This window comes from Nycticebus coucang, chromosome 14, assembly GCF_027406575.1.
Source record: "Nycticebus coucang isolate mNycCou1 chromosome 14, mNycCou1.pri, whole genome shotgun sequence".
Lineage (NCBI taxonomy): Eukaryota > Metazoa > Chordata > Mammalia > Primates > Lorisidae > Nycticebus > Nycticebus coucang.
Genome location: NC_069793.1, coordinates 42,996,508 through 43,022,071, shown reverse-complemented (window position 1 = coordinate 43,022,071; position 25,564 = coordinate 42,996,508). Strand labels below are relative to the sequence as shown.

The 25,564-nt window shown below is 38.7% G+C and overlaps 1 protein-coding gene across 3 annotated transcripts in view; it reads left to right on the top strand.

Moving 5' to 3' along the window:
• Positions 1 to 25,564, top strand: part of NELL1 (neural EGFL like 1) — a 950,583-nt gene that overhangs the window by 615,816 nt on the left and 309,203 nt on the right. For all 3 annotated transcript variants that reach the window (XM_053561806.1, XM_053561805.1, XM_053561807.1), the window contains one exon: positions 6,378 to 6,500. In XM_053561806.1, coding sequence (XP_053417781.1) covers positions 6,378 to 6,500 — 123 coding nt within the window. The remainder of the gene's footprint in view (positions 1 to 6,377; positions 6,501 to 25,564) is intronic.

Sequence of the window (25,564 nt, the reverse complement as noted above, 5' to 3'; positions counted from 1 at the left end):
GAATTCATACCTTGGCTATTCTGAATACTGCTGCAATTAACATGGCAGGTATAGATATTTCTTAAATATATAGATTTCCATTCCTTTATGGTAAATAAATGATAGTAGGGTTGTTGGATCATATGATAATTCTTCTTTTTAGTTTTTACAGAAACTCCATGAAGTTTTCCATGAGGGCTGTACTAATTTATGCTCCTCCAACAGTGTAAGAATTCCCTTTTCCCCATCTCCTCACCAGCTGGGTGATGTAAGCATTGACTGTTTATAAGCTTTCTTCTTACTACTGATTTTTCTGTATCCCATAGGTTTTGGTATGTTGTGTTTCTATTTTCATTTTCTTCAAGAATTTTTAAAGATTTACCCTTAAGTTTTTTGTGAGTCACTTGTTGTCCGGGAGCATGCTATTTAATTTCTGTGTATTTGTACAGCTTCCAGTGTTCTTCTTGTTACTGATTTCTAGTTTTATTCCAATGTAGTCCAAAAGATACTTGATATAACTTTAATTTTTAAAAATGTTTTAAGACTTTTTCTGGGGCCTGACATATGGTCTAGCCTGGAGAATGTTCCATGTGCCGATGAGAAGAATGTGTATTCTGCAGAAGTTGAGTGAAATGTTCTTTAAATGTCTGGTATGTCCATATGGTCTGTAGTTCAGCTTAAGTTCAATTTTTTTGGTGGATTTTTGTGCTAGATGATGATGTGAGAACAGAGCGTTTAAGTCCTTGACTATTACTGCTTGCGGTCTATCCTTCTTCAGTTGTAATAATATTTACAAATGTAATATTTATAATGAATGTATAATTATTATATGTCAACCTTCTTTGTCTCCTCTTATTTTTTTTTTAAGTTAAAGTATATTTTGTAAGTATTGTTACTTCTGCTTATTTTTTGATTTCCATATGTGTAGAGTATCTTTTCTTTTCTCATCTCTTCACTTTATTTGATGTGTATTTTTACCAATAAATTGAGTTTCCTATAGGTATCATGTAGTTACATCTTTTTAGGTGGGGAATTTAAACCATTTCTATTAAAAGTTGTTACTGATAGGTGAGTACTTTGCCTTTCGTTGTGTTAATTGCTTTCTGATTATTTTGGTTTGCCTTCCCTTTCATCTTTGTGATTTGGTGGTTTTCTATAATGGTAATGTTTTATTCTTTTTTCTTTTTTTTTTTTTTTGTAGAGACAGAGTTTCACTTTATGGCCCTCGGTAGAGTGCCGTGGCCTCACACAGCTCACAGCAACCTCCAGCTCCTGGGCTTAAGCGATTCTCTTGCCTCAGCCTCCCGAGCAGCTGGGACTACAGGCGCCCGCCACAACACCCGGCTATTTTTTTGTTGCAGTTTGGCCGGGGCTGGGTTTGAACCTGCCAGCCTCGGTATATGGGGCCGGCACCTTACCAACTGAGCCACAGGTCATTTCTGTATCTGCTCTACCAATGATTTTTATACATTCATGTGTTTTCCTGATGGCATGTTCTGTTTTTTTACTTATAGATTTAGAGCTCCCTTCAGCATTTCTTGTAAGGCAAGTCTAGTGGTGATCAATTCACTTTGTTTTTGCTTGTCTGGGAGAAAGTTGATTTCTCCTTCTGAAGGATAGATTTTTTTGAGTTTAGTATTCTTGGCTAGCAGTTTTATTTTTTTCTTTTGGCACTTTGAATATATCATTCTATTGTCTACTGGCCCGCAAGTTTTGTCTTACGAAATCTGCTGTTAGTCTGATAGGGTTTCCCTTAGATGTGGTATGATACTATTTTTTCTTGCTATTTTTGGAATTCTCTCTTTGTCTTTAACTTTCGAAATTTTGTTTGAGGGATCTTTGAGCTTCCTGGATCTGAATTTTCATATTTCTCCCAAGAATTGTGCAAATCCTCAGGCCTCTGGGTTACACTTTCAGGTTACTTGGCAGGTCTGCCACTAAGAAGGCAGGGATGCAGATATGGTGGCAGGCTGTTCCCAGAGGTGTAGTGTGCTACATGGGCTCAGGTGCCATGGCCGTGGCTACACCACTATGTCCAGCTGGTGTCACATGCTCCAGCCTTCCGGGTAGATGTGGTGTCAGCAGGGACATGGACAGACATGCAGAGACTTTTGGGCCCCAGGAAAACTGCATTCTGGTGATAGCTCCACTTTTAAAATGACATTGTATTTCATGCATCTGGGAGAGTGGGGGTGACCCAGTGTAAATTCCTTCTCTGGAAATATGGAGTTGCTTAGATTCTGAGCATTTCCTACACTGGGTTTACAGCGTTTGAGGGCTGTGAGGTCTTCTGTAGCTAGGATTGCAGATGTCTGTGGTGGAAATATAGACTGCTGGAGATCTCGCACTTTCCTTCTCTCCACAATGAGGAGTCCTTCTTGGCTTCAAGCTAATCAACGCTGGGTGCTTTTCACCTTCTCTGTACTGTCATCTTGAGTTTCTCTGCCTTAGATGGTCTTTATCACTTTTCTACTGAATTCTAGTGTTTTCCTTAAATACTCTGATGTCTGGTTACCTATTTGTTGTTTGGATCCTTCTTTATGAGGAGGGGAGTGCTGGGCACCCCAAGTCAATCCTCTTCTTGATTGATACCTTTCTCCATCAATTTTAACCACCATCCGTAATTGTATCATCACCAGTAGTAATACCAATAGTAATAGCAATAATGGTGATACTATAACTTAGGCTTGTAACATACTTACTAGTTACAATGTATTATAAAAATGTTCTGCCTATATTAACTAGTTTAATTCTCACAACAATCCCAGAAGATAGGTTATATTATCATTCACATTATATATTTATGAAACTAAGATACAGAGAGGTTAAGTCTTTTACCCAAGTTCAGTAGCTAGTTATTCATACCACCAAACCTAGGATCTTCTAATCCAGGATAGGTGGATCTGAATCTATACTTTTAACTTCTATCCCCGTCCACTTTGGTCTTTTGCAGCATCTCCTGCAGCTGGAAAGAAATTTGGTATTTTTAAAAGGAAACCATATTATTTTTTGGCTCTCTCTGTCAAATAGAGTTTTGAAGGTGCTAGTCACTTTGAAAACTTGGGAATGACTATGGAAAGTGAAGTACGTAGGTGTTATAGTCTTGGTCCTTTTGCCATAGGTTATATATTCTCAGAAAATATGATGATATCTCAGTGGGAATTTTGGGCTAGAATAGAATAAGACAGCCTTCAACTTTAGCCTTATGGAATAACTTCCATATGTCTTGATTTCATTTTGGCCAGATCTAAATTAAGTTCCAGTGATCAGTGATGTGTGTTTCCACCCAGCGTCTGTATTCACATATTTGAATACTCCTTACCAGTTCTATGATCATAGGTGGGTTATTTAATGTCTTTTTGTTTTAATTCCTTCATTGTGAAATGAGCAGACTTACTTAACTTTATTCTTAGGAGAATTAAATGATACAATATATATAAAACATTTTATTTGGTGCTTGACACTCTTGAAGGTGCAGTACCAGTATATGAAATGCGGATAGGAGATGGAGGATTATAGAAAATATGCTATAATTCCTCTTTTCTAGTCAATGAGTGAATTAAAGGATTAATGATATAAATTATAAATATCATCACAATATATTATGATATGGTTGCCTCCAAAGAGGAAAGTATGTTAAATTTTATGAAATTTCCAAGATGGACGACATTCATGGTCTAGGGAGAAGGTGTGGAAGGCTTCATGAGTGTGGTCAGAGTGCAGGTCTGAACTAGTATTTGAAGCTTGGCAAGAAGGCAGGTATACTGACTATTTTAATACATTGGTGGAGTATTTTGGGTTAGGGGAACACCCGAAAAACTAGAGAGGCAGGGGTGAACGCATACGTTTGCAGAACAGTGAGGAGGCCACCTCATCAGAGAAAGGGGTGTACTTCAAGCGTATTGAGTTTTCACCCCTGCCATGAGGTGGCCTCCTCACTGTTCTGCAAACATTTGAGTTTTCACCCCTGCCTCTCTGGGTTGGTTTTAACACTTTTGGAATGTTGCACAAAACCATCCCTTTCTCTACGCTGTTCTTTTTGCCTAAGGTGCCCTTCATGAGCAACTCTAGTTGAGAAAACCATGACCACTCTTGAAAGACCAGTTCAAATATTACCTCTTGTGAGACTTTTCTCCCTGTTAAAAGGAATTTCTTCTCTCCAACGTATTTTCAGTCCAGTTTATCTTTGTTCTGTTTATCTAGCATGAGCACATGTGGTGGCTTGCCAAGGTCATTCTGAGTTATGCCTGTTATCCCATTTTAATCATTGGTGGAGCACCCTTTCACTCTAAAATATGTTCTGTTTTCATGATAAAATATAAGGTCAACTCCTTATAACTCTTATCACTTCTCTTTTGTTTTCCGGTTAGTTACCCTATTAAAATGTTCATGTGAGGAGAGACCATATCTACTCAACTTTGAATTCCCAATAAAGACCATAATAATTATTTATGAAATGTATTTATTTTTTTTTATTTTATTTTTTTTATTGTTGGGGATTCATTGAGGGTACAATAAGCCAGTTACACTGATTGCAATTGTTAGGTAAAGTCCCTCTTGCAATCATGTCTTGCCCCCATAAAATGTGACACACACTAAGGCCCCACCCTCCTCTCTCCATCCCTCTTTCTGCTTCCCCCCCCATAACCTTAATTGTCATTAATTGTCCTCATATCAAGATTGAGTACATAGGAAATGTATTTAAATAAGGAGACTGAAAATTCCAGGAGTCTAAGTCCATACTTTTGGACTTTTTTTGTGTTCCTAACATCATCTGGTATTGCACCTGTACATACTAGGTGCTTGATAGGTTTTTAAATTTGATTAGACATCCACAGAGTTACACTCTGTCTGGAGTGTGGTGGAGATGACTTTGGCATGGACTAGAATTGTGTCCTCATAAATCTTCTCTTTTTTCCCCCACTATTTGCTAACCTATACACATTTCTCACTGACAGTCTGGGTTGGTTTTAAGTCCTAAAGAAAAATTGTCTTGGAACATCCAAGGTGTTAAATCAAGAGTCAGATGTATATTTGTGCTTTACCTCAGTTGTGTGTGTCGTGTGTGTGTGTGTGACTAAAATATCTCCATTTTCCAGGATTTAAACTTTCTCATTGCTAAGTACTATAAGGAAGTTTGAAATAAAAATTAATGGAGATGAATACAATTTCCATTGATTGGAACATTGATTTAACAGTTCACTTAACAAACTATATTGAGTTTTTAGTTTTGTTCCAATTAGTGTTATTTCTTCAAGGTTTCTAGCTAAGATTTCCACTCATGTTTTACAACCTTTTATGAGTTAAATGCCTCTACTTGATTTTTCTTGTGAGAATGTCTAAGAAGTTATACTAGCAGATGTTAAAAGGATTAAAGGGCTTGAACTTCCCATATTGCTCATTTGTGGTCATTTGGACAAGTCTGCAAGTATCCTGATTATGAAATAATCCCGATTATGAGAGGAAATCATAGTTATTTATGAAATCTTGGTTTCTAACTTGAAATATTTCTATCTGCTTTGTGGGTTTAGATCCATTTCCTTCCATTTTCTGCAGTAATTAGAACTTTCATTAACATAAACATATCACTGTACATCAGGCAACAACCCCAAGGTTAGATTCTGAAACCTATGAAAGTGGAGTATGTGGAAAATTCGTGTTAAACTGCTGAGGGTGCTTAGAGTCTCCAGAGTGAACACATCCCTTTTCTGTCCCTGTGCTCACCAGTGTGCCTATGGCTAGAGCTACTCCTTTGAAATATTTCTGGTAAATGCTCTTTGTTAGGCTACATTCATGGGCCTGCGTCTTCATATTTATTCCTTTTGTTCTACAGAAGCCATGGAATCAGATATATGGGTTTGTTTCCTTTTCTTTTAAACTTTAGAGGAAGTTTTCCCAGCGATGTTGCTGCTGACATTTTGTGCCAGTTAATTCTTTGCTTTGGCTTTCTTACACTGTGTAAGAAACTTAGCATCATCCCTGACCTCTACCAACTAGGTTCCAGTGGCCCTTCCTGTCCTCAGCCATGACAGCCCAAAATACCCTCAGAGGTGTCAAATATTTCCAAGAGAAGGGGGTGCGCAATCACCGTCAGTAGATACCAATTGCCCTGGAGCCTCTTGAAAACCTTTTTAGAAAGTGAAAGAAACAATGACCTTAGAACAGCAGTTATCAATCATGTGACTTCTTACGTAAGTTGTTTGATTCCTCTGCAAAGTGGAATAATAACACCCATCTTTCAGAATTTAGATTTCAGCAGAAATTACCAGGTACCTAGTAAGGTCTGGATACATGGTTGTCACTGTCATTCTTATGTGATGAGTTCCAGCTAACTTTCCTCAACCAGTGATTCCAATTTAAGAAAAGGTATCTCTCTTTCTCTTTCACCCTGCAAACAGAGCATGATGAATGTGGCAACGGGCAGCACAACTGTGACGGGAACGCCATCTGCACCAACACTGTCCAGGGACACAGCTGCACCTGCAAGCCGGGCTACGTGGGCAATGGGACCATCTGCAGAGGTGAGCTTGCTGCCCTGCCTGGGCTGCTGGTGCTGCTGCAGCAGACCCTTTTGGCCACTCTAGTGCCCGAACATGAACAAAGTCCCTGTTCCTGTTTTATCAGCTGGAAAGGGCCACTGACAGCAGAGAAAAAGAAAAATACTTTGTGTTTAGCATTTTAATAAAGAAAATGGTGAGGAAGTGAGTCAGGGGCATGGCTGCGGGACTGGATGTCTGCTCAGCTCTGTCTCTTGGCCTGAGTTTGGGAGGCAGACTCTAACTGCTGGTGTGGGCTTTTCTTTTCTGTGGGCTTTGCTCAGGGCATAAGTTGGACATCGTTACTGTCCACACTTCAGGTAGCTCACTGGTTAGGAAACATTGTGTTTGGGAGTAGCTGAGCAATTCAGAAGTCAGTGTTCTGGATACCCTCTACATTTAGAATAAAGTTAAAATTCCTCCTTCTGGCTTATGAGGGTTTCATTTGGAACCAGAAAGGAACCCAAATAGCCAAAGCAATCTTAAGCAAACAGAATGAATCCGGAGGCATCACATTAACAGATTTCAAACTATACCCCAAGTCTATAGTAACCAAAACATCATGGTATTGGCACAAAAACAGACCTAGACTAATGGAGCAGAATAGAGAACCCAGATATAAAACAGTTCATGTAATGAGAAAGAAATAACTTTTAAAGACCAAGCTCCCACATCTATGCGTTGGTTTGGGCAGAATTTTAAAAGATCGATTTTATTCCATTTTGGGAGGGGTGGGGTGAAGAGACAGCGTCATACATGCATGTGACTGTAAATGATGAAACTCTTTGTGTACAGCAATCTGACACCTATCGATGTCTGAAGTCAGCATTCCCTTGATTCCATCCATGTTACTTCTTGAGATACATTCCAGAAAAGCACAAGCTCATGGAGAGAGAAACATATACATAGAGTAACGTTTCTGAAACATTGCATGTAGTCACTGAAAACTGGAAACAACAACAACATCCATCAGTAATAGAACGATTAAGTATATTTTGGCCCATTCATGTGAAGGGATAGAATGCAGTGGTTTGAAACTATAAGCTGGTGTGTGTACACACGAGCATGCACACAGATCCTCAAGACATGTTTTTGAGAAAAAGAAAAAGAAAATCAAGTTACTGGACAATATAACATATGGCATTATTGCATATCTAAGCTGAAAAAATATCCATATACATACTTATGTAACTGTGCAAAGACTGAAAGCATACAAACTATTCACTGTATTACCCTTGGGTATGTGGAAACAGAACATTCATTTGTTGCTGTAAATTCTGTATTATTTTGTATATTTTCCGATGGGAATTTATACATGAATATTTGGGTGTTTGTTTTTTTAAAGTTACATGAGGCACATGAACTTGTGCTCAGCTTTTATGAAAAGGCTGAGGATATTTCCAAACCAAATGCAGCTCAATGGATTATCAAGCCTCCTGCTGGTACCTACCTGCTCATGCTCTAACTCTGAGGAGCAACATAGGAATTTGATTTTAATGCATTTCTTCAGAATTATGTTACCTTGTAAAATGATATTAACTGCCCTGTTCAGTGAGTTTGTGTCTGCCAAGTCCCCTCTTGCCATTGTGATAAGTGATGGCTTCACCTCTGTGGAATTTTAAAAGTCCAATGGTGAAAAATAGGAGTTCAGATAATGTTCCTGGCATTCACAGACTCTGATGGGAAACGTAGGTTCCCTTGAAAGTTATGAATTAGGGATAAATATTTTCATAAAGTGATTCTCACAATCAGTTCTGTTGACCTCAACACATTAGGGGGAATCCTGTGTTTCATCAACCCTGCTTAGTAAGACATTGTGGTATAGTTGAAGAATTTGCTCAAGGAGCTCATACAGCCTGGGCTTAGATTTGCTTTCATTGCTGGTGAGTTATAACTTTCATATTTTTACATATTAAAATTTGGTCCCTATCACTTTCCCTGTTTATTGAATGATATTTTTGCAAAGAATTACTAAGGGACATGCAACGATGTGTTTTAAGCTACAAAATGCTGTACAAATTAAAGGCAGCATTACTAGCGTTCTAAGAAAGAGGAGGAGGAGGAAGGTGGCAGTTCATGGCTGGCCTGAACCTGAGCCTTCTGCCTGAGGAACCCAAATCTGTGACTCAGTTTTGGGGTGTACATTTTACAGGTAAACTTTATCACCCATCATTGAGACATTTAGAGTGAGAATCGGGCAAGGATAACCAGAGAAGCTGAACTAATTCTTTTTTTCTAAGTGTTAAATATAGAAAAACTTTTATAGACACGGTGATAGTCATAAACTTCACTAAATCTGAGTAGAAATAAATAGGACTGCTTTTGTTGACAAGTGTGACACAAGGTAGCCATTTTAAAACAATACTAATTGGTGTGAATTCTCTCTGATGGCTTTCCAAGTGACTAATGCCCATTTAGGAGTTTTTTTCTTCAAATGGATCAAGAAATACATATTTGTTTCAATAACTGTCACCAAGTATGTGCAAGACACTTTGCTGGGTGCATTCATATATGTTATCTCATTTAGTTTCCACCATAACCATGGGAGATTGATGCTGTTATTTTATTCTGCAGATAAATCTTGAATGAGATGTAGTTGAATCGGATTTAACCCAACCAGTAGAACTGCTTTTAATTTTTCTCTCCCTTTTCCTTCTCCCTTCCCTTCTATTTTTCTTTTATCTTTTCCTTCCCTTTTCCCATCCTCGGTTCCCCTTCCTTCCTTCCTTCCTTCCCTCCCTCCCTCCCTCCTTCCTTCCTTCCTTCCTAGCAGTTTTTGGCTGGGGCCAGGTTTGAACCCACCACCTCCAGTATATGGGGCCAGTGCCCTACTCCTTAGCCACAGGTGCCACTCTGCCTCTTCTTTCTTGACTGATCATCTTTTAATTGCTCCCCCCACCCCCGCAACTAGAAACTGAAAGGAATATAAAGGGAAGAGAGAGTACAATAATGATAGATAATTATTTTTGTTCACATATTTGATATATAGACTGAAGTGCCTTTGAAACTGTGCAATATGTGTTGCTAAATATTTTCGCATCTGAGGTTAAATGGACAAAATGCCTGCAAACAGTTTCAAATCAGATTTTTCATAACCTAACATGAGGGTTAGGCTTATCTGCATAAGAGTGTTTATCTGCTTCCCCAGCCCCACATTAATGCTGCAAGGGAAAGCAGGCTTTCACTAGGCCATTGTCAATACGTAGCTGATAGACTAAGCCTTCTTTTTTATCCATCGTTAGCTCTGGATAAGATGCGGTGATCCTTGAAAGCATTCTTGTCTTAATGACTGATCATATTGACATTTATTTTATGAACACACCGTGAGTGTGAATTCTGTGTCTAGAACATAGTTCTGGGCATTGAAAGAGCAAAACCCAAGCTAGACAAGGTCCCTGGGGTTTCACTATTCAATGTTGGAAAAGAATTTGAACAAATGCTTACAGCCCTTGAACAGTTTACAAAGTGACATTATCTCATGTTAAAGAGACTTATAAAGACTTTCTGCAAATACAGAGCCATGCAAAAAGCATATGTATTACGATTCCTTTGGTTTCAAATAATAGGAATCTACTGGCAAAACTGGCTATGTGCTTTGCAGAGCCCTGAGAAAAACACAAGTGTGGGCTCCTGGTTCAACAGCAGGAAAGACCTGCCGTCTAAAGGTCCTAAAACACGAAGAGTTTCCCCTTCCCCAGTCTCTTTCTCCATGATGTTCTGTATTTGCTATTTAATGTCGCTCCCTTAAACATGGGGATAGTCTTGAGGTGAATGCTGATCCTCCTGGGTGCTTCCGGCCCATCCTGCCATCCTCATGTGGCCCACCAACTTTGGGGTTCCCGGCTTCTATTACCCAGGTACCATGACCTGGGGCAGGGAAGTTGAGTCAATAATACCCCTTCCCTCTATCCCTCCATCCCAATCCACAGCAGATGGGAAGACTGTCACTGGGTTTGCAGTCTCTGTACCTGTTCTCTGGATCACCTGCAGAATGTAGGAGGGTGCTGCCAACTCAGTGCAGGTGTTGGTACCACCACGCTGTTCCCGGAAACACCAGAGCATGTGTGTGCCCTGCCCCAGCTTTTCATGTCATGTTCACCTACTAGACCCTTGCATGAAATTTAATATTCTGTGGTCACCATCTTGAAGCTCTTAGTAATTTCATATTTGAATATTTCTTGTACGGAAAGTTCAGTAAGACAAAGGAACAGGCTCTGCGTGTTTGGGGGCCTTAGCTCAGGTGTGGCCCCACCTCCCAGCACCTTCCTGGCTCTCAGGATGGAGTCTCAGCTGTCTTCTGCTGACCCCAAGTATGGCTCCCTGCCTCTTCATTCCCACCAAATTGCCCACTGCTCCAGCAGGGTCCTTGTGCAACTGCCCTGGTCACATGCTTGTGAAGTTGGCCATGTCTACTGTCTATTAGAATGAGTTAACGTACAAAGTTTTCTCACCAGCTTTCTCAGATGCATCATAGATCCTAAGGGTAAAAGGATGTCTGGCACATAGGAACAGATGATTCTCATATTAATCTCTCCTCCCATCTCCTTTCTGTTTCTTTGGGTCATTTCCATATTTCTCTCTTTGTGGACTGGAATTCTGTTTGTTTGAGGGGTTGAGGGTCAGATCCTCTGTAGTGCAGTATCAGAAACTTGAGGCAATGTATTAACATATTGTGAGAGCTATCGTGGTTTAAAGAGTGCCTAGAAATAGTACCTTTGTTTATTTCACCTATGTTCGGAATCAACGGAGAATCAGATAAGGACATAAAATTCTAGTGACCAAAATGTCAACATCAAAACTTACAAAGATTATGCTAGAGAACATGGCATGTGGAGGGGACAGTAAAAGCGATCATAGTATTTAACCCCCAAATTAGGCTTGTGCAGCCAATCTTAGGTGAACCAAGGCAACCTATGGAGCATCTCCATGTAAGCAAGTCTTCCTCTGACATTTTACAGCAGGTGAAAAAGCCCAGAATGTGTGTTTCCTGCAGGCAGGTTGGTCCCTAGTGGCTGAGGGAAGGGCTGAGCTACGCATGCCCAAGTGTCCAGTTTCTCTCTCCCACTCACCAACATTCAGGAAAGGAGGAGCAGGTGGGCCAAGAGGCCAAAGAGCGATTGCTCTGAGGGAAATCAGACAAATGGAAGAAAAAGCATCTCCTGCTCTTGCCCTCCAACTTCTATTAGGAATTAGCAAAATGTTTGCTTTGTAATCTCATCTTCACCATTAAATGAAAGATACAGGAAGCCTTGAAACAATTTTACTCAGAATTATTTAAATGAGAAATTAGAATAAATGTGTTATCTGGGGGGTTTATGGGCTCATGACTTCCCTATCTGTTCACCATCTCCACCCGAGGCACAGTCGCTTTGGAGACTATTTGAAAGCTAGTGCAAGAAAGCGGTAAAGTCTCCATCTTTCTTTAAGGCTGCATAACATTCCCTGGTGTACATATACCACAATTTATTAATCCATTCATGGATCAATGGGCACTTGGGCTTTTTCCATGACTTAGCAATTATGAATTGGGCTGCAATAAACATTCTGGTACAAATATCTTTGTTATAATGTGATTTTTGGTCTTTTGGGTATATACAAAAGCTATAACCCAGTTATAACCTAAGAATAGGGGGAAGGGGGAAAGGGAGGGGAGGAAGGGGGGAGGATGGGCAGAGGGAGGGTGATTGGTGGGGTTACACCTACAGTGCATCTTACAAGGGTACATGCGAAACTTAGTAAATGTAGAATATAATTGTCTTAACACAATAACTAAGAAAATGCCAGGAAGGCTATGTTAACCAGTGTGATGAAAATGTGTCAAACTGTTTATAAAACCAGTGTATGGTGCCCCATGATCGCATTGATGTACACAGCTATGATTTAATATTAATAATAAATAAATAAATAAAAATGAAAAAAAAAATAAAGCTAATGCAAGGTGCTTGCTCAACCCCCTCTAGCATGTCAGGAGATACTGAGTGGTTTCAGACTCCTAGTGCTTCCTCGATGACCTGCTGTTGTGTAAAGAAATAGATTAATTAATCTTTCCTTGCTCAGCATTTATTTTCAAATCTCAGGAGACCTTCTTAATGACTTTATAGTCTGTGGTGATGTAAGGTCCCTTCTCCTAGCTTCTCCCTTCTCAGGCTATGTGGGCTTCCCTCCTGTATGCCCCTCAGATGCCCTTCCTGGGATCGGGGTGCTCCCATCTAAGGGGCACAATGGAAGGGTATATGGCACACCTCCTGGTTTCAGGACCCAACTACAATAGGGACTTTACCTAACAAAGGCAAACACTGTCACCTAATGGTTTGTGCCCTCCCCACACTTAGCCCCTATCATCTCAAACTACAGTTGTCTGCTTGCTTGTGTGTTTTCTATGGGCCACAGCTTATGCATCTCTGTAATTAATATTTAGCACAGGGCAGAGCATAGCACAGGGCTCAGATGTTTCCTGATGAGTAAACACGCAAAGATCCCTTGCTATTGAGTATGCACTTTTGTCTCTAGCAGATTTTACAAGAAAGCAAAAGTCTGCCTGGGATATCAGAGTGCAAACCTCACCTAAGCCTTAATCCCAGCTTGAGAAACCACTGCTCCCAAAGGGAGACAGGCAAAGTAACTTTCATGTCCCCTGGCTAATGAATGGATGACTGGCTCTCTAAGGAAATCGTTACAATAAAGTTCAGTGCATGGCAGAAATCCCAGGAACATATGTAAATCTTTATTTGAAGGTGCTCTGGAAGACTGTAGTGCTGTGAAGTCATTCTTCATGAGCATGTTTGCATTGAGCACATGTGTAAAAGGGCTGCTTCTTGGACATTTCTGTTTGATGAGGTGCCGGATAAACTGTATAACAGGAAAACACAGAAAGCCAGAAACAGAAGACTGGAGAAGGTTTGATATGGACAATGAATGTGACAGCTCATATCAAAGATGTCAACAAAATCCTGAATTAAATAAGTGAAATTGGTAGCTAACATGTGCAATGGTTTTTTCGGAGGGTCACAGGCAATATGAGAGGAAGAGGGAGGGGGAATAGGAGGAAGGTGAGCGGCTGCAGTAACGTATCGCCGGAGATAATGAAATTTATAAACTACCAGGCTGTGAATCAGAGAAGATGAAATTTGGGGATTTTGAAACAAATAGCAAGAACAGTAGGAAGCCGTTGGCAAAAGTACTTACAACACCCTAGCCATAGTTTTGAAACGTGGTTAATGTAATGAGGAAGAATTCAGGAAGGTACCAATCTAAAATTCTGCCTTTGGGGTATAGACAAAACGATGGAAAGAAAGATGATGGGTAAGCTGGACTGACATTATAGAATGGTTTGACTCAATTATGGCTGAGTCCATTTGTAGTAATATATTCATATTGAAAAACGGGGAAGGATTGTGAGTGTATTTCTAAGAGTGCGTGTCTGGTTATGCAGCAATTTCCTAACAGTTCAAGAAAGGATTTGAAACTGCATCTCACATCTGATCGATTCATTAAGTTAGAAAGTAGGTAGCTTGTAGCCACCTACAAGCTCAGGTGGCTCAGGATTAGACTTAATAAGAAGAATCCTTGTAGCAAATGTTTACTATGTTTTTAGTAATTAAGAGCCACCTAAAATTTTACATCTGTAGAGACTGATGGGAAAGGGTGTGCCACTGGTAGTATTTAAGATTCTCTTTGGAGTCATATTGAAAATATTGTAAGCGGGCGGCGCCTGTGGCTCAGTGAGTAGGGCGCTGGCCCCATATGCCGAGGGTGGCGGGTTCAAAACCAGCCCCGGCCAAACTGCAACAAAAAAATAGCCGGGCGTTGTGGCGGGCGCCTGTAATCCCAGCTACTCAGGAGGCTGAGGCAAGAGAATCGCGTAAGCCCAAGAGTTAGAGGTTGCTGTGAGCCGTGTGACGCCACGGCACTCTACCGGAGGGCGGTACAGTGAGACTCTGTCTCTACAAAAAAAAAAAAAAAAAGAAAATATTGTAAGCAATATGACTTTTAAATTTCTTTAGATGCTTTAGAAGGCTGTAGTGTTGTGACCACACTATTATACTATGTGTGGTCAAATTATAAACAAAAAGGCTGATATGCATGTGGGTGGCAAAAGTCCCTAGTTCAGTTATCACAGAGTGCTCTGATCACAGGATACAAATTTTAGCACATAGTGAAAAGAAGTAGTTTGTCAAGAATATCTAGAACTACGATGGTGTGCTTAAATATGTGTAGACCTAAAGGTCTTTATTATTATATTATTTTTCACTTTAAAAAAGAAATTTCTTTTTTTTTTGAAGGTCATGTTTATTTTGACATAATTTTGATCTTTAATTTTTTTTTATTAAATCATAGCTGTGTACATTAATGCAATCATGAAGTACCATACACTGCTTTTATATACAATTTGAAATATTTTCATCAAACTGGTTCCTGGTATTTTCTTAGTTATTGTGTTAAGACATTTATATTCTACATTTAATAAGTTTCGCATGTACCCTTATAAGATGCACCATAAGTGTGGTCCCACCAATTACCCTCCCTCCACCCAGCCTCCCCCTCCCCTCCCCTCCCTTTCCCCTTTCCCCATATTCTTAGGTTATAATTGGGTTATAGCTTTCATATGAAAGCTATAAATTAGTTTCATAGTAGGGCTGAGTACATTGGATAGTTTTTCTTCCACTCTTGAGCTACTTTGCTAAGAAGAATATGTTCCAGCTCCATCCATGTAAACATGAAAGAGGTAAAATCTCCATCTTTCTTTAAGGCTGCGTAATATTCCATGGTGTACATATACCCCAATTTATATCTGGAAAACACCAGGGATTCTACTATAAAACTCTTAGAAGCGATCAAGGAATACAGCAGCATCTCAGGTTGCAAAATCAACACTCATAAATTGGTAGCCTTTATATATACCAACAATAGTCAAGCTGAGAAAACAGTCAAGGACCCTATTCCATTCACAGTAGTGACAAAGAAGATGAAATATTTGCGAGTTTATCTAACAAAGGATGTGAAAGATCTCTATAAAGAGAACTATGAAACTCTTAGAAAAGAAACAACTGAAGATGTTAACAAATGGAAAAACATACTACACTCATGGCTGGGAAGAATCAACATTGTTAAAATGTCCATACTACCCAAAGCAACATACAATTTTAATGCAATCCCTATTAAAGCTCCACTGTCATACATTAAAGATCTCAAAAAAAAAATTAATACTTTGTTTTATATGGAATCAGAAAAAAACCTCAAATAGCCAAGACATTACTCAGAAATAAAAACAAAGCAGGAGGAATCATGCTACCAGACCTCAGACTATACTATAAAAAAACTAATTTCTGTATAAGTACCGCGCGCTAACCGATTGTGCCACTGGAGCTCCAAAAAAACTAATTTCTTTTGAATAAAATTTAAACTCATTAGCAAGGTGCTCAGGCCTTGTGACATATGGCCCCATCTGGATATGTTGAGCCTCATTTCTTGTGATACTGTCTCTTCCCATTACCTTAGCAGTCACACTTGAGAGTTGAGTAACCATTTCTCACAGCAGGCCTGGCCAAATGATTCCCTGACCCCTTCTCTGTCCTTCAGGTCAGTTATTATACTGGCATGCTTTCTTTTATACTCTTCTTCTTCTGATTGAAATCAAATTCATCCCACACAGTCCAGGTCAAATTACATTTTTCCTTTATCTTTTGAATTAGAATAAATTATTTCTCCTCTCAATTATGCTTGCAGTATTCATGATATCCTATCTTGCAAAGCTTAGCTATTTATATATCAGCCTTTGCTACTGACATACAACCTTGTAGATCATGGGTGTTCTGTAAACATGTATTGATGCAAAATGAGAATTGACCAGTTGATTTGACACAAAACAACCCTGCTCTTGTAACTTGAGGTTTTAATTACTATGAAACTTAGATCATCATTCTAAAAAATAAAAAATAAAATTATGAATTAAATTATTATATATGTAGTAAATATTTTAATGTTTTGGAAAATCATCAGTGAACCATCTAGTTCAATGTTGCACATACAAAATTCTGCAGATGCTGAATATCATTATATCAAAAATAATCAAATTCTTTCGCCGAATTTGAGAGGCAGTAAGCAACCCAAGTGTGGCTTCTTTTTTAGCATAGCATACATTGCAATACCTTTTGTATTTGGTCTCTTTTAGACTCATTCACTTTTTAGGCATCCTAATATGGACTAGGTTTAGAGCTGGGAGACCCTTACCAAGCTGGGCAGTCAAGGCAACAGGGGAAACATAACAAGTTACTAAATACATATTATTAAATAAAACAAGAGCTGCCAGCTCCTTGGGTGAAAAATGCTTTTTCCTATAGTTCACCTTTTGAAGAAAGGCTAATGCAAGTGACGTTTTACTAAATAACTCCATTCTGCAGTTCACATTACCCAAATTTATAAAAGAAAAAGTCTATGAGTTGCTTTTTACTGATACATTGGCCCAATAGCCCATTATAACTCCTTTATCCCTTTTCTTGAGATATGTTATGATCCAGCACTCAGCTATGTTTCTGTCCACGAGAACCTGAATTAGTCCCCAAACGGGAAGAGCATGGGAACATACTTGCCTCATTCTCTTTAGTTCTATAATTTAAGCTTTTCCTCTTCTTAGAAAGACCACCCATAATCACATTAAAATTTGTTTTCACAATGGAATAAATCAGTTTATAAATCAAGGCAATCAGCATGGATTACAAATAACATTCAAAACCTGTTTATTGTTTACCTACTGTGAATCAGGCACTGTGCTAGGCTCTGGTTAGCCAATTGGAAAAAGATAAAGGGAGTCCAATGGTCAGACGTTAGTCTGAATGTAACTCAACCTCCCTGCAACATTTGAAACCATCCATTAATCTTTTATTCTTGAAACATTTTGTGTCCGAAATGAGTCTCATACTCTCTTGGGTTTCCATCCATTTCTGACAGCTCCTCTGATTCTTTGATGGATACCCTTCCCTGTAATCACTAAATGTTGTGTTGCCTCTGTCTTGGGTAGTCTTGTCTAAACACAATGGCTTTAAACATCATCTATATACTAGTGACTATGACAACTGTTATTTTCAGCCCCAACATTTTGTCCAATGTCTCCAGAATTGCATAAACCTTAAAAATATCCAGTTAGATCTCTAGCACGTGTCTCAGCCTTAGCACCACCAAACAGAACCCTTGATTTCTTTTCCACAAAGTAGACTGCCCTGTTCTACATCTTTCCTGTCCTGAACAATGGGCTCACTATTTACCAGGTTGCTCAGATTAAAAAAAAATCTAAGTGTTTTCCTTAATTTTTCTGTTTTAGCAGCCCGTCAACAAGTCTGTCAAGTACAATTATTTCTTTCTGCATCCAGAAATCTGCCTTAGGTTAATAAACTAAGTTCATCTCTCCACTGGAATATTGTACTAGAAAATAGAAGTTTAGAGATTTTAGATTTGATGGAAAACAGATGAAATAGTATGATAACTTATATTTTCTCAATAGAATATAAGTCATACTGAAGAGTGAGGAGATAAGGGTTGATTCTGAAATCACTGAAAAGTATGACGGGGAAGAGGTGCTTCAGTACATGTGAGGGTTGCAGTGGAGAGAGACAGACGGGCGCAAGGGGCAGCATAAGCCTCAGGGAGGAAAGGACTTTGCTGGAGGAAAGGGACCTAATCTAGCAATGGAAACGGGAAGCCAAGAAGTGTTCACGTCCCTTCTTTTTTTTTTAACAGTTTTTTTTTTTTTTAATTAAAATCACTTCCCTTCTTTTCCTAAGGTTCAAATAATGTAAAAATTTAGATAGCCTCCTTCTGAGTGGGCCACAGAATACCCAATTCCCAATTAGGTTGGAAAACTGGAGGGTATTGCTGATAAAAGAGAAAACTGGAGGTTGTTGCTGATAAAAGAGAATTCTATAACAGTCACTGACTGCATAGGCTTTAGATGAAGGCATGTCGGACTCAGATTATGGTACTTCTATTTACTAGCAGTGTAACATTGGGCAAGTAGTTAAATTCCTCTAAACAGTATTCTCCACCTGTGAAAGGTGAGTATATAAAAGCACATACCTCAACATGTAATTTTATTTCTCTCAACCTCAGTTTCTAAAGGTGCTTACTTCATGTAATGGTGAGAACTAAATGAGTTGACACGTCTAATACTTAGCATAGTGTCTAGAACGTAGGAGTTGCTCAATAGATATTAGAAATTATCATTTTTATCATAAGCACAATTATAAATCTATTGAAATCTCCCTCCTTAACATTTTTCTGATTTCATGATGCAGCTGACATCTCATTTATAACCTACAAAGGTTATAACCTATAAACCTACTTCATAAACATTATATATAAATATATGTTATATATATATATAAATGTATAAAATACATATGCTTATAAATATATATACACAGACATTTATACATTTCATAGTTCTTTCTGTCCTGTTTAATGCAGTGATTATATTAAGGATGTTTTTTTAGAACGTATGTGTTATATTTAATCACTATATCCCCTAACCTAACTTCCTCAGGGCTGGACCACCTTACTATAAAGATAGTAGAGGAAAATGAAATGAGGAACTCCGCCCTTCATGCTCTAAGATACTGCCAGAACATGGCCCATTAAGTAAAACACTGTCTCTTCATATGTGTCCTGGCCCAACTGTGGCTGATGGGAAACACTCATCAGACTCAGACCCATATTCCACTGTGTGGCCTGGTATAGTATGGAGTGGATTTCTCTATAGGTATTAAACTCTCAACTGTAGATAAGCTCAGGGTCACTTTGTTCCATAAAGGTGGAATGTTACCCTACCATCGCTTTTTGGAGGTTTGAGGTGTCATCGTTTCCTCTCTACCCCTAGAGGTCTGAATCAATATAGAGCAGATGTGTGGCAGTATCTGAATTACAGTCTGTCTTTATTTTGGGCTCTCTGAGATAATCAGTCTCCACTCTAGGGCTGGCCTCTCCTTACTTCCCTGCTGCAGGTGGAGGACAGAGGCAGAGACCTTGTTGGATATTCACTCTGCTGAAGATGCAGAGATGGGAAGGTCTGGGGATCTCACTATGCCTGAGTGTGGCTTCTGCCATAATGGAGTCAGGGTCTCTGGCAAACATGAACCAATCTTCATCAGACTTGCCAAGCAGCCACTCCTCATAAGGGCAAAAGCTATGACTTGGGTGGACAAACAAAGAAACTTCAAGCAATCATTTCACTACCATTCCCTCCTGAGGGCTGGAGAAGATAAATGGTAAAGGCTTTCTCTCACCCTTACTATTCCACCCTCAGAAGTACTATTTTTGATGCAATTTTAATATTTTTTTAAAAGTAGATGGGTAGTTAATGTTACCATGAGTATTAGTTGCAGTGTTAAGCAGTATGTGAATAACTTAAAATTGTTTTGCAAACTCTGTGTCATACAATTGCTTAGCAACAAACACTGGTACTAAATTTAGATGTGGGTGTATTTGTTATAGTCCTGAATGGGGATGGATACTTTATAATGCTGATTTAATTCTAAGAAAAGAAAGACTCTGGAAAGTTTATTATACTTAAAGTTTCGATGATGCTTCCTTTGAAAAATATGTCTGCAATTAGAAAGTGAAACTGATTTTCTAGTCTAAGTTATCAAAGGTCGTTTATTTTCATCAACTACCTGTAGCCATAGACGTTCTATTACAGCCTTGAAACCAGCAACAGTTTACCAATATTGGGGCAAGGGAGCAGACTTAGGTGGCATTAGATACAATGTATTGGTTGTGTTCTTTTAGCCTAACTAGGTAGACCTTGATGTAGTCTTGCTCTGGCCTTTAATATTATTTTCCTTCAAGCGCTTTTCTAGTGGGCAAAAAGAGCCTCTGGGGTGAACTTAATGCACTTTTCATCTCTTACCGAAGTCAATGCTTACCTTTTAAAGTTGTAGCCCAGTAAACAGTAACTACATCCTTAGGGGCTTAAAGGAAACATGTTAATAACAGCTTGTGTCTCAGAGGGAATGGAAATCTGACCTTTAGTGCTGCTTCTTTTGAATGCATTTTGAAGTTGCACTTTGGTGAGTTACATAGATGTGTGTTATTGGTAATTATCACACTGTAAATGACTCATGAGAGTAACAGAGCCATATAATATATATCATTCAGTGTTATTTTAAAGCAGGACACCAAACACTGACTTAGCAATCAGAATAAGGGCTTCCCTTTTCTAAGTAGCAATTCTCAGTGGATAAAGACACTTTCTTTATACAACATTATCGAAAGATGTTGTAGTCAATTTGTAGGTTATCTGCTGGATTATGATCTGTTTTGGGAGCAGTTATTTGAAACATATTCACAGTGTCTAACAACTGGTATTATTCTAAAATGCCAGCCAGCCAGGCTTGATATGCTCATATAAGCTCAGGTTGTGTGCAGGATATTCACCTTAAGTAGAACCAAAGAACTATAGTATCTGGTTGGGTGTCATATTTTAAGGCAAGGTCATATTTTAAGGCAAGGTTAGCTTAAGCAGATTTGTTTCCTTTTAATGGCTATCATGTTATGAAAACTAGCTTAGGTCAAGGTCAAATACTGTTGAGGGATCCACCTGGTTCAGATACATATTAATATTTTAGAGGCTTCACTTGACTCAGGTATTTATTAAGGCAACAAAGGATAAATGGAAAAATATGTACAAATAATGTGATAAAAAGGTCAACTTAATTTGAAGGCAGTGCTAACAACTGTCCTTTCTCAGTCAGAAACTGGAGGAAGGCTTAAGTAGGACTGATCCATAGAATGCGTTGTGGTTCATACTTGCCTGCTTTAACATTTCTGCCTAATCCTATCCCAAACACATTGATATATATATGTTTTTTTTTCTTCTCTCCTTCCCTCCTTCCTTCCCTTCCCTCCCTCCCTCCCTCCCTTCCTTCCTCTCTTCCCTCCCTCCCTCCCTCCTTCACTATGTCACCTGTGGCATCATCACAGCTCACAGCAACCTCAAACTCTTGGGCTTAAGCGATTCTCTTGCCTCAGCCTCCCAAGTAGCAGGGACTACAGGCTCCCACCCGCCATAACACCCAGCTATTTTCTTTAGTGCAGTTGTCATTGTATTTTTAGCAGGCCAGGGCCAGGTGGCTAGATTTGAACCCACCAACCTCGGTATATGTGGCCAGCACCCTAACCACTGAGCTACAAGTGCTGAGCTGGTTTTGTTTTTGTTTCTTTATTTCAGCTGTATGCATGCCACTCTGTTGCCTTTCTGGAATAAAATTAGATATGGTCATGGCAGGGTTTTCTCTATTCTGTTGATGATTGCCCAATGCCTAGTCCTTAACATGTAGCCGTCTTCCAACTCAATCACACTGAATTCAGCATCCATCTGTACTGTTTTCACCTACTCTTCCCATTTACAGATAGTCGTTTACTTACCAATTTACGTGCATTACACCTTTGTAAAGGAGCCAGTTATATAACTCCTTGTTCCCATTTCCTTATTTGTTAATAGATATTATGGTTTTTTCAAATTTCTTCCCATCCTCAGCTTCAGCTGAGAAAACAGCTGAAGTCAAACAAACAGCACAGGTGACACTGCTTGCATACGGTAAGTAAATGATAGGCTCCTAAACTTCAGGGGTTCTAACACAATACATTGTTATTTATTTCTCACTAGGAGTTGGTGGTGGGTAGGGTTGTGCTCCACATGGTAACTCAGGAATGTAGACACTTTCTGTCTTCAAGCTCTGACCTCTTTTTTTTTTGGGGGGGGGGAGGGTGGGTATTCATTGAGGGTACAAAGATCCACGTTACATTAATTGCATTTTTCAGGCAAGGCTTCTTGGTTGTCAGAATCCGCATCACCACCAGCAGAGGAGGTCATGTATGGGAGGTTTACGTGGGCCAGACCTGAGAGTGGCACCCGTCACTTTGGCTCATACTGAAGTCAAACGATGGCCACACCTAACAACAGAGCAGGATATCTGTGTGCCCAGGAAGATGTGGGGTAAACACCAACACTCTCTGCTACACTGATGCTGTAAATAAAATTCTGCATGAATTAAATCAGAGGCATAATTTATGCAAAATAAACTTTTCTAGGAAGATCATTTATAGGCCTACAAATAAGAAAGACTGGGACTATCCAGTGCTTAAAGATGTTTCTTAGTTGAGTGAACTCATTTCTTTCCACCATGTCATCACCACTTCTCTCTGGCTTCAATCAAATTAAAGACAGTTCACTTTTCTTTTTTAATCTAAGCTTCTGATGCTGCTAGTTTTAAGGAAAACTGAAAAACTGCTTTATGGGTCACCTCAAAGTAGTGTAAAGGACTCAGAGTCATTAAATATATCTTCAGTAGAAATGCTGGTGACATAGTAGAATAGCTCCACCTGAGCCCTGAACGTTTCAAAATTCTATTACTTAGAGAACTGATTCCCGCTTGTTAGTATGACAGCTCCCTTCCTGTTGTTAGTGATTATTTCTTCCAAACTTGATGTATTTGCCATTTTTAAACTTGCAACGGAGAAAGAAATTATGTGTTGGTTGTTTTGCATTGTGTTCTTATATCACCCTACTCATTTGGAGATGACAACCTTTTTTTTTTTTTTTTAATGTGGCATATTCTAAAAGGCACCAGACAGGGATAAGCCAAAACTTCAAGTATTTATTCAAATCTACTTTAACTATATTAGGTTTGTGTTAGGAATAATGAACTAACTTAATATATATTTTCTTGTGGGTAGAATATTAAAATTTCATAAAGTTAATATTTGCTTAAATAAGTAGATATATATATATATATAAGATGGCTAGAATTCATCTATATATATATAGATGAGGGAGGAATTCTTCATATCCCTTTAAAACATAGTCTGTTTTTGTAGAAGCCACTAGATATGATAGGAAAATGGTTTGGACTCAGACTCCGAGACTGTTTAAAGCTAGGAAATGATCTTTGGAGTCTAGATCTCTTTGTTTCACAGATAAGGAAACTGTTGATGTCTTTAGTTTCATTATCTCTTTGAAGATTTTATTTGTAGGGAAAAAAAGGTAAATTGTAATGAATTTCTTGGATGAGGACTTGTTTTATGTTTAACAAAGCAAAATGCACAAGCATATATCACCTCTTGGGGATGGGTCACAATTATAAGAGGGACTTTACCTAACAAATGCAATCAGTGTAACTTTGTTCTTTGTACCCTCAGTGAATCCCCAACAACAACAACAACAACAACAAAAAATAAGCAGGTGCATGCTTTGAGATTAGTGGTTCTAAAACAGCACTGTCCATTTGAAATATAACATAAACCATGCAAGTGATTTTAGATGGTTCACATGCTGCCTTAACAAAGATAAGGAGAAACAGGTTTGCACAGTTCAGACTAGCCACATTTCAAGCGTTCAACAGCTATATGTATCTACCTAGTAACTATACCAGCATCTCTGAAACCATCAGGATAGTTTTAACTCAATAATAAAATAATGTGGCACATTCTTTAATCCCCTAAATACAAATTGGAGATTTCTGGAGGAGGCAGGGCACTCTTAAAATAAGAAACAGTGATTTCCATGGTTTTCTTTGTTATGTTGAGCAACACAGGTCTGGCTTTAGGTAGAACACAATATTGTAGCATTTATCAAGCAGAAAGATGGCTAGAATTCATATAGGAGCAGTTGAAAATGTCTCATTCTTTCTACAGTAGAACATTTCCTCTTTTCCGATAGAATTTCACCGTGAAGTCACATATTGCATAGAAATGAGTAGCATTCATTAATCCTGAAATTATATCAAGATACGAGGGAATGGAAGGGAAAAGAAAAAAAGTCTATCGCATTTGCTTTTGTTGCATTTCAAGATCAATTTCATATTAAAAACAATTCATAAGAGAGCAGACATAATGATTTTCATAATGATCTGCTCACCGTGATTATACTTATCAACTTTAAATAGTGACATGCTCTGGGCTCGTTACAGTCAATTGACAGACAAAACCCCATCCATCTTCCAGGATAGGGAAACATGGCAATTTATGGATAATTTTCTGACACACTTAAGCACATCACTTAGTGAGATTATACCTGAACGCTGTATATACAGAGAATAAAACTTCATTATTGTAGACTCATACGATTTAGAATTTATAATCATTTTTTTTTCTAGTTTTAGATTCTTTTTCTTTTTTAATTTCAGATTCATGGTAGAGTACAAGCAACTAGGTTATAATATTTGGATCTGTAAGGTAGAGTATCTCTTGTGTCCCACACCCAAGAGGTGTGCCATATAGCTTTACATTGTGCCCATTGAGTGGGAGCACACCAATCCCTTCTCTTCCTCCTCTCTTTCTCCCCCCTCCTCCCTCATTCTTTCTCCTCCCAACTTGAATAGAACTTTTTCTCTTACGTGGGCGTGTATCAGATGGTCTACTGGCTTCATATTAGCATTGAGAACATTGGATATTTGCTTTTCCATTCTCGTGATACTTTTCTAAGAAGAATGTGTTTCAGTGCCACCCAGGTTAATACAGAAGATGTGACATCACCATCTTTTTTATGGATGAATAGTTTTCCATGGTGTACATATACAACTGTTTGTTAATCCATTCCGGGGTTGATGGGCATTTAGATTGTTTCCACATCTTGGTGATTGTAAGTTGAGCTGTGATAAATAAACTAGTGCAAAATGTCTTTATGATAAAATGATCATTTTTCTTCTTGGGAGATGCCTAGTAATGGGATTTCAGGATCAAATGGGAGGTCTAATTTGAGTTCCTTAAGGATTCTCTATACTTCTTTCCATAGAGGCTGTATTTGTTTACATTCCCACCAACAGTGTCAAATTGTTCCCCTCTCTCCACACCCATGTTAGTATCTGCAACTCTTGGACTTTGTGATGTGAGCTGATCTTACTGGGGTTCGGTGATATCTCAGGGTGGTTTTGATTTGCATTTATCTGATGATTGGTGCAATGAGCATTTTTTCATGTGTTTGTTATCCATCATCTTTCTTCATCAGAGAAGGTTCCATTCATGTCTCTTGCCAAGTGAGAGATGGGATTGTTTGCTCTTTT